This window comes from Otolemur garnettii, unplaced genomic scaffold (assembly GCF_000181295.1).
Source record: "Otolemur garnettii isolate 467f Iridium unplaced genomic scaffold, OtoGar3 scaffold00007, whole genome shotgun sequence".
NCBI classification, from domain to species: domain Eukaryota; kingdom Metazoa; phylum Chordata; class Mammalia; order Primates; family Galagidae; genus Otolemur; species Otolemur garnettii.
Window position 1 is genome coordinate 3,563,519 of NW_003852402.1, and position 8,060 is coordinate 3,571,578.

The 8,060-nt window shown below is 58.6% G+C and overlaps 1 protein-coding gene across 1 annotated transcript in view; it reads left to right on the forward strand.

Moving 5' to 3' along the window:
* The window catches only part of WNT7B (Wnt family member 7B), a 50,545-nt gene extending 44,363 nt beyond the window's left edge, over positions 1 to 6,182 (forward strand). The window contains exon 4 of the mRNA XM_003783110.1: positions 5,110 to 6,182. Coding sequence (XP_003783158.1) covers positions 5,110 to 5,589 — 480 coding nt within the window. The 3' untranslated portion in view covers positions 5,590 to 6,182. The remainder of the gene's footprint in view (positions 1 to 5,109) is intronic.
* Positions 6,183 to 8,060: the final 1,878 nt, after the last annotated feature.

Here is an 8,060-nt window from a genome sequence, read left to right on the forward strand (position 1 = left end):
GGATGGGTGGGATGGAGGGATGCATGAATTGATGGCTGGATGGGTGGGATGGGTGGATGGAGGGATGCATGAATTGATGGTTGGATGGGTGGGATGGAGGGATGCATGAATTGATGGTTGGATGGGTGGATGCATAGATGGAGGGGGAATGAAAGGATGGGTGAATGGATGGCTGGGTGGGTGAGTGGGTAGATGGATAGATGGATGGATGGGTAGATGGATAGATAGATGAATGAATGAAGAATCAATGGCACAGCTTTTGCCTCTAGGTGCTCATAGATGACCTGTGAGCACCAGCCTCTGGATACAGATGGATGGCAATCCATGCTTTGACAGAGGCCCACATGCTCTGGGAAGGCAGAGGAGGGTGTAGTCACTAACCCAGAGGCATCTGGGAGGGCTCTCTGGAGGAAGAGGGCTGAATCCTCCCTGGAAACATGGCCCTTGAGCAGCAGAAGTAGTTTAGGTTCTGAGCAAGGGCTTTCCTGTACCCCCAAGAGGAATAACTCACTTGCCCATTTTACAGATGAACACAGTGAAGCTCAGAGTCAGAGCAAACCTGCTCAAATAGTCCTGGTCGCTGCTTGTGAGGGTGTGTAAGCAGCGGAAATGTGAGGAGGGCACTCCGGGCAGAGGGGTCAGCACAAAGGCAGGAGGAACTCGAGTCATGTGGGGGGCAGCAAGGCCGAGGTCTGGGTGAAGGGCCTGGCAGTGAAGAGCTGAGATGACCAAGCTGGATTTTGGTCTCTGAGGCACAAGTGCTATTGCAGGACTCTGGGGCAGAGTAACACTAACCAACTCCAGGGCCAAGGTCGTGTCTGATTCAGCTCTGGGGTGCCATGTAAACCCCTGGTGTGGGGCCTGGAGGTGTTTGGTGACTCACAGGTGATAAAAGTCATAAGAGAAATGGAGGGAAGTGGGCTTGGCCCCAGGAGGAAAGGAGGGGGCAAAGCAAGGAGGCTGGTGATGGTCCCCAGGAGGGCACAGAGGGCAAAATGGAGAGAGGATGGAAAAGTCCTGGCAGCTTTCTAACTAGGAGTCAGGGTGGAAGGGTCAGTGTGCTGGGCTGGAACTGCGGTGACATGAGGGAAGATGGGGGCCACAAGAATGGACCTAAAGTGGTCAGTGGGCAGACTTTCAGACCACACTGTCCCTAACTATCTGTAAGACCTTGGCTGAGCCTCTGTCCCCTCATCTGAACAGTGGTAAGAAGCATTCCCCCACCACCCCTCCAACAGTCCCCACCCCAGGCAGCTGTGTGGCACAGGCATGGCCTGAGCCCTTGGGAAAGGGCAAGGGTGGTGGGTTCACAGTAACCCTCTGTGGTGAGGTCCTTCATCTCAGCAGCAAGGTGCTTATGGTCCTGGGGGTGGGGATGGGACAGGGCTCTTCAAGGCTTCCAGAAAAACTGAGTCCAGACCTTCACAGGTCACCCCCTTCCCAGGGCATCCAGCCCTGCCCTCCCCGCACTACCTCTGGACCACACTGTCAGCTAGTTGGGTGAAGAGCAATCTGACAGCTGCCACCGTTAAGGGCCATGGTAGGTGAGGAGCTCAGAGCAGCAGCCATGTGTCTCTCAGTTCTGGAGCCACAAGTCTCAAATCAGGTGGGTAGGTGAACACTCCCAAGGCTCCTGGGGAGTCCTTCCTGCCTCTCCCAGCTTCTGTCAGCTGCTGGCGTTCCCCGGGCGTGACCACATCTCTCAGCCTTTGCTTCTTCTCTTGGCATCCTCCTCTGAGTCTGTGTCTCTTCTGTCTCTCAGAAGGACACTTGTCCTTGAATTTAGAGCCCACCTGGATAAAGCAGGGTTAGCTCATCTCCTTCCTTTCCTTAATCACATCTACAAAAACACCATTTCCTAATAAGGTCAACCTCTGAGGTCCAAAGGGGACAGGAATTTGGAGAGGGAGTACTTTTCAGCCCACCACACTGGCCGTTAGTCAGAGGGTGATAGGTTCACCCTTCACCTGGAAGCCTGATGGCGCCCTGCCTCCATGAGCCCCGGGCCCTGCTGGGCCTCCACCCCAGGCTCCCACAAGAGCTGGGTGGCCCCCGTGAGCAGCCACAAGGTTCCTGTGCAAAAAGAGCCCTTGGAGCACACAGTGGTTATGCAGGCTTGAGTGACCAGTGCTGGCTGCAGGTCTGCCCCTGTGCGTGGGCCCTGTGGCTGCGTGGCGCAGATGGAGGCAGTGCCTGGGTCAGACGGTCTCTTCCCTCTACACCACCTAGTGAGGGCAGGAGATGGTCTGCCTGGGAGGGCCTGGGGGCTGTTGACAGCTCTGGGCTCCTTTCTTGGTGATGTGAGGTTGGTGGTCATTAGTGAGCATCACCCTGGTATGTGCCATGTCTCGGTACAGCCCTCACCTGAACAAGACCCAGGCAAAGCCTAGAACTGAGAAGTTATCCCCACAGCCACACTTCCTATCTCAGCCTAGTGGCTGAGCTTTGCTTAATGACCATGTTCAGTCCACGATGTGGGCTCTTGGTCAGGGGGTGAAGCAGACATAGGGCTCACACGTCAGGCCCACACCACCAGGGTTGGGAAATGGCAGGCATGGGAGGTGCCTTGGAAGAGGGGTACAGGTGCCCCCTCCAAGCCCCAAGCTGTTGCCAGGGTGGTGTGTGAGGGGCCTTCCACTGGCCGTAGGACCAGCTGGGCTGCAGCAGCCAGACACTAGTCTCCTCCAGAAGGACTTGGGTCCATCAGCCCCTTGACTCCCCCTCCAGTCCCCAGGCTATAATGGAGCACTGTTCCTAGAGCATGACCATAGCCTTATTCTGGAAAGAACACAAAACTGGGCCTTCTCAGGGGGCCCCCAGTCTACCCACCCCATAGCCCCAGCAGGGAGAGGAACCACGACCCAGGGGCGCGGCCCCTTCCTCAGCCGCCCAGTCTCTACTCTGAGCCATGCCGGGTGGTCTTTTTGGACAGGGGCCTGGTTTCTGCCACTGTGCTGGAGCTTTTGACACCATTGCTGTCATGCTAATGATCAGGGTGCAGGAGAAGGAAACGGCACATTCTTGAATCCTGTGATCACCTCCTGGGAGAGGCTCTGGCCCAGGGGACCCAGCCAAGCGAGGCTGTGGCCCCTCACTCTGCAAACAGCTGCCCAGTCAGATTCATCTGCTGCTGGTCATTGGCCTGACCATGTAAGGTCTTAATGTCCCCAAGCAGGCAGGATGGTGCAGGCTGAGCCTCCCAGTCTTGATGTGGATGGGAGAGCATTGTGGGGAGACAGTTGTTCAATAGGCCACACTGGGGACACCAGGGGGCCATCTGGCTTGCACCTCTAGTCCGTACACCTCCGCCAGACCTCAGGCCATCAAGGCCTCTCTGCAGAGGATCAGCTCCTGGGGTGAAGTAACCTGCTCCTGGCTGGGGACTCTGAGAGAGACCACCACCTGGTCAGCTTCTGGGGTGGTGCCCAGCCTGAGGGGGCATCTTTGGCAGGCAGTGTGGCCAAGGCAGGGGAAGCTTCCAAGCTTGAAGGGCAGGTTAGAGGGGAAGGGGACAGATCCAAGCCAAGATGAACAAGGGTTTGGGGGGAGAAACAGGATGGGAAGGGTTAGGGGCAGAGAGGAGGGCCCAGATATGCCCAGTCCAGACTCTGGGCGCCCCTCAAAGCCCTCCAATTCTGGTTTATGTATTCCCCAGACCTGGCCCCACTTCCTGCTGGGGATGCCTCTGCCTCTGCCCATCCCCAAGAGGTGTCAGCCTCCCTCCCCTTTCTGCTCCCCACACTTTCCAGTCTTTGCCCTGGGACATCACTCTAGGCCTAGCCTGGGGCCCACCCTGCACCTACTTGATGTGCATGCCTGGCCATTCCCTGCATTCCCAGAGGTTTTTAGGCCTTTGCTCACAGTGAGCCCCTCCTAGAACACCTTCCTCTAGTCTAATGGGCTCATGCTCATCCATCAATACCCAGTGTGGGCACCACCTCCTCCCGGAAGGCCCACCCCCAGGACCATCACCCAGCATGGTTAGGTTAGCCTGGGCTCCTGTGTTGTTTATAGCCTTTTCCTTTTGTTCCCTTCACTGGCCTATGGGCCCCAGAGGTCCTCTGTGAGGTCCAGGCCCTCATGCAGCTGGGCCAGGAAAGGCACTGGGGGCCGTCTCTACGGAGTTATTTCTTCCTCTTTTTTCTTCTCTCCCTCCCTCCCTCACCTGCTGGAGATTTCTCCTCTGGGCCAGACCTGGGAGCTGACAGCAGGTGCCCCTGTGAGTTCTGGGCCGGGGGGAAGAGGGTGGCCAAGTCCTCAAAGAGCTGGGCCACCAAAGTGAGGCCAGAGGAGCCCCGACAGCTGACAAATGGCCCTTCTGCTGCCACAGAGCAGCAGCTAATGATTCCCCATCTTTAATCAGGCCCGGCTGGCAGGGCCCTTTCGATCCGGGTAAATGAGTACCTGGGGTCATGGCTGGCTCTGGGAAGGGGCCTTCCAGGGCTGCAGAGGGAGGCCCAAGGAAAACACACGGCTGCACCCTTCCAGGGCCCTGATGGAGTTGGGGAGAAAGAACAACATTGGGCAGCTGCGGCTGCCAGCTTCCCAGCACGACTGCCTTGCTGACCCGCGCTCGCCCTTCCCCAGTCCATGGATAGACATGCATGAGCTCTGGGCATGCAGGCTCTCACAGACATTTGTTAAGCTCCAACTGCATACCAGCATTTATCCCAGGCACCAGAGTGGGAAGTGGCAAGGTGGAAGGGGGAGGAGGACCCACACTTACTAAGCGCCTATTATCGCTGGGTCCCTGGCTGCCCTGTGACTCCCAGCAAGTCCCTTGTGCTGGAGCCTCAGTCTCTCATCAGAGGACTGGTGATGGCAGAGCTGCTCCCTGAAGTGTTGTGAGAATTTAACAGAACACATTGGGAAAATGTGTGCCAAGCTCTGTTGTCGTGAATATTCCCACTGGATCTGTCCTAAGCAGTAGGGACCTCCTGTTAGCCGCCCCATTTCATAGACAAGGAGGCTGAGGCTCAGAGAGGGGAAGACACTTATCTGTGGTCACACAGCAAGCAGTGGAGAAGCGGGCTCTGGGGTCAGACTGGACGCCGGGGAGGAGGGCTTGGGCCACCGTGCAGAGCCGAGCAGCTGCCCTGTCACCTGCAGGTTCTTGAGGACCGGATGCAGCTGGAGTGCAAGTGCCATGGAGTGTCTGGCTCCTGCACCACCAAGACCTGCTGGACCACGCTGCCCAAGTTCCGCGAGGTGGGCCATCTGCTCAAGGAGAAGTACAACGCGGCTGTGCAGGTGGAGGTGGTGAGAGCCAGCCGCCTGCGGCAGCCCACCTTCCTGCGCATCAAGCAGCTGCGCAGCTACCAGAAGCCCATGGAGACGGACCTGGTGTACATCGAGAAGTCACCCAACTACTGTGAGGAGGACGCGGCCACGGGCAGCGTGGGCACACAGGGCCGCCTGTGCAACCGCACCTCACCAGGCGCGGATGGCTGTGACACCATGTGCTGCGGCCGCGGTTACAACACGCACCAGTACACCAAGGTGTGGCAGTGCAACTGCAAGTTCCACTGGTGCTGCTTCGTCAGGTGCAGCACCTGCAGCGAGCGCACCGAGGTCTTCACCTGTAAGTGAGTGTGGCTGTGGCAGCCACGGGCAGCCACGGGCAGCCACGGGCAGCCACGGCACCCCCTCCACTGGCGGCGTTTTGCACATCGCTCCAGGCCGGCCCTGCTTGGTGCTGCCAGCCATGCACAGAGGTGGACGCAGAAGGGCCCCAGCCAGGGCCCACAGCCCCTCCCTGTCCCCCGGGGGCTCCCTCTGGTCACCTCCCATGGCAGAACAGCAGGGAATTCAGGACCCATCGAGAGGGCAAAGCCAATGGTAATGGTGCCCCCAACGGGGCCCGGCAAATTCCTTTTCTTTTCTCTGGGAAAGTGAACCTCCAGGACACTCCTGCATCTTAGAATGCAAAGTGATGACAGGACTCTGATGGTCCCCTGCCCTGCTTGGTGGCATGGTCACAGAATGGCCATGCCAGCTGGTCACCTGAGACTCTGACCCAGCCTTGTCTCCTGCTTGGCCCTGGGGCAGTGTGGACAGACGCTGACAAGAATTATTTATGTGTTCATAGTCTCAAAAGAGAATTCTCAGCACTAACACGTAGCCAGTCCTATCTGCACTCCGTGTCAGCCCACCCCCTCCACACCCTCTCTGCTTACTCTCCCCTGTAGGCCCAAGGCATCCTGGGGTTGGCGGGACCACACTGTACTTTGGGTCCCAGAAATGAGCTGCACAGGGGCTGAGCAGGTCACACAGTACCAAGAGCACCTGGGAAGAGTGCCGCAGACAGGGTCCTCTAGCCCACCTGCCCTTCTTTTGAAAATCATATCAAGCAAATCACAATCTTACCTGTCAGATTCCAGGAGTTCCTTGCCCCTCCTCAATCCTGTTACCCTCCTGGTCTGGCACCTCCAGTTTACAGAGCCCCCTCCTATGTTAGAGCCAGCCCCACCCTAGGAGATGCTGTGACAGGGCCAGGCAGGTGGGTGGGAGGTTTGCCCTGATGACAGATGGGGACATTGAGGTCTAGAATGGCACGAGGACTTTCCAGGGGTAGACTTTCCTGCCTGGCCCAGGGCCCCGGAGACAGCCGATTCTGGGGCCCATACCCCCCTCGGTGCCTCTGGGGGACCCCAGCCCTCTCCTAGTCCTTTCATCCCAATCCAGAGCTAGATGTGCCCTTTCCAGCCCCTCCCATCCCTCTCTCTGAGGAAACTGAGGCACAGAGGGAGGAACATGACCAAGACCAGAGGGAATGGTTTGCAACTGGCTTCTGGTGCACTCCCACTACTCCAGCTCCCATTCAGGGTGTGCTCAACAGAGGCCCGGGAGGTGTGTTTCAGGGCCATGGACAAACCAGGTAACCTGGGCTTAGCCTGGGCAAGCGACCCCCATCTGGGCCCTGGCCTTGGTGTAAAGCCCATGTGTCCCCAGCCATGTTGGACACTCTGAGCCTCTGGGCCACTGTGAATGCTCCACCTCCACCCTGGCCCCATCCTTCACAACCCCTCTCGAGTCCCTGGACTCCCCCAAGTCCACAGGCCTGGTGTCCTCTGCCAAGGAACCTGGTTAACTTATATTGTTATATAGCGTTAAAATGTCTATAGTGTCTTTTAAATTATTGTGACCTACACTGGGTACCGGAGGTAAGGGGTGGCTGCGGCCACCACCCCCCAAGCCAGGCTCCTCCTGCTTGCGTGGACCCTCGGGGGCCCTGAGGCCACCGAGTCACTAGCACTGTCCCTTGGCCGCCAGGCTCCGCCCTCCCTAGAGTTTGTTAGCAGCGGGTCCTTCCCTGGGTGGGAGGGTCAGGGGGCCCAGGCGGCCCTGCCACCTATGCCATGTGCAGGCACTGTGGTGGTCAAGGTGCTGCGTGTCCCTGAAGTCTGACGGCTGTGTTGCCAGCCTCCCCGGAGGGGAGTGCTCGGCCCCAATAAACGCTGGAATCAGAGTGTGTGTGGAGTTCCCGCTACGATGTCCCTGCGGCTCTCACCCCCAGCAGTGGGGATACATGTGGTGCCCAGCAAGGACAAGCCCCTGGGCCCTCTTGTGCCTCCAGCCCTGTGACTGCCTCACCCCTCCCCATGGGCTGCAAGAGCTCCATATGGGGAACTGCCCTTCCCCTCCACAGCTCTGAGACCCCTGCCCATGTCCCACCTGGGGCTCACGTCATGCCCACCTTCAGGCCCCAGCAGGGGTCAGTGGTGGGGGCTGGACACAGACTCCAAGGCATCCCTGGACAACACTGGCCCAGGCTACAGGGAGAGGAGGGCCGTGGGCCTGGTGCTTGGAGCTGACTCTGGGGGCTGGTCAGGAACCGCTCTCAGGAGAGAGCCGCTTCTAAGCCTGCACATCTCTCCACCTTGCTGACCCAGAGGGGTCTGGCCTCAGGCCACAGTGGAGCTGTCTAGCTGTGTCTGGTGGGTTTTGGCTCACATGACCCCAGGGTCCTCTTGCTCTCACATAGCCTAGAAGGCCACCTAAGGCCCCTTGAAGCCTAGTAGCCCCTGGCTGGCCACCAGGCCTTGCTGCTTCTCCCCAGA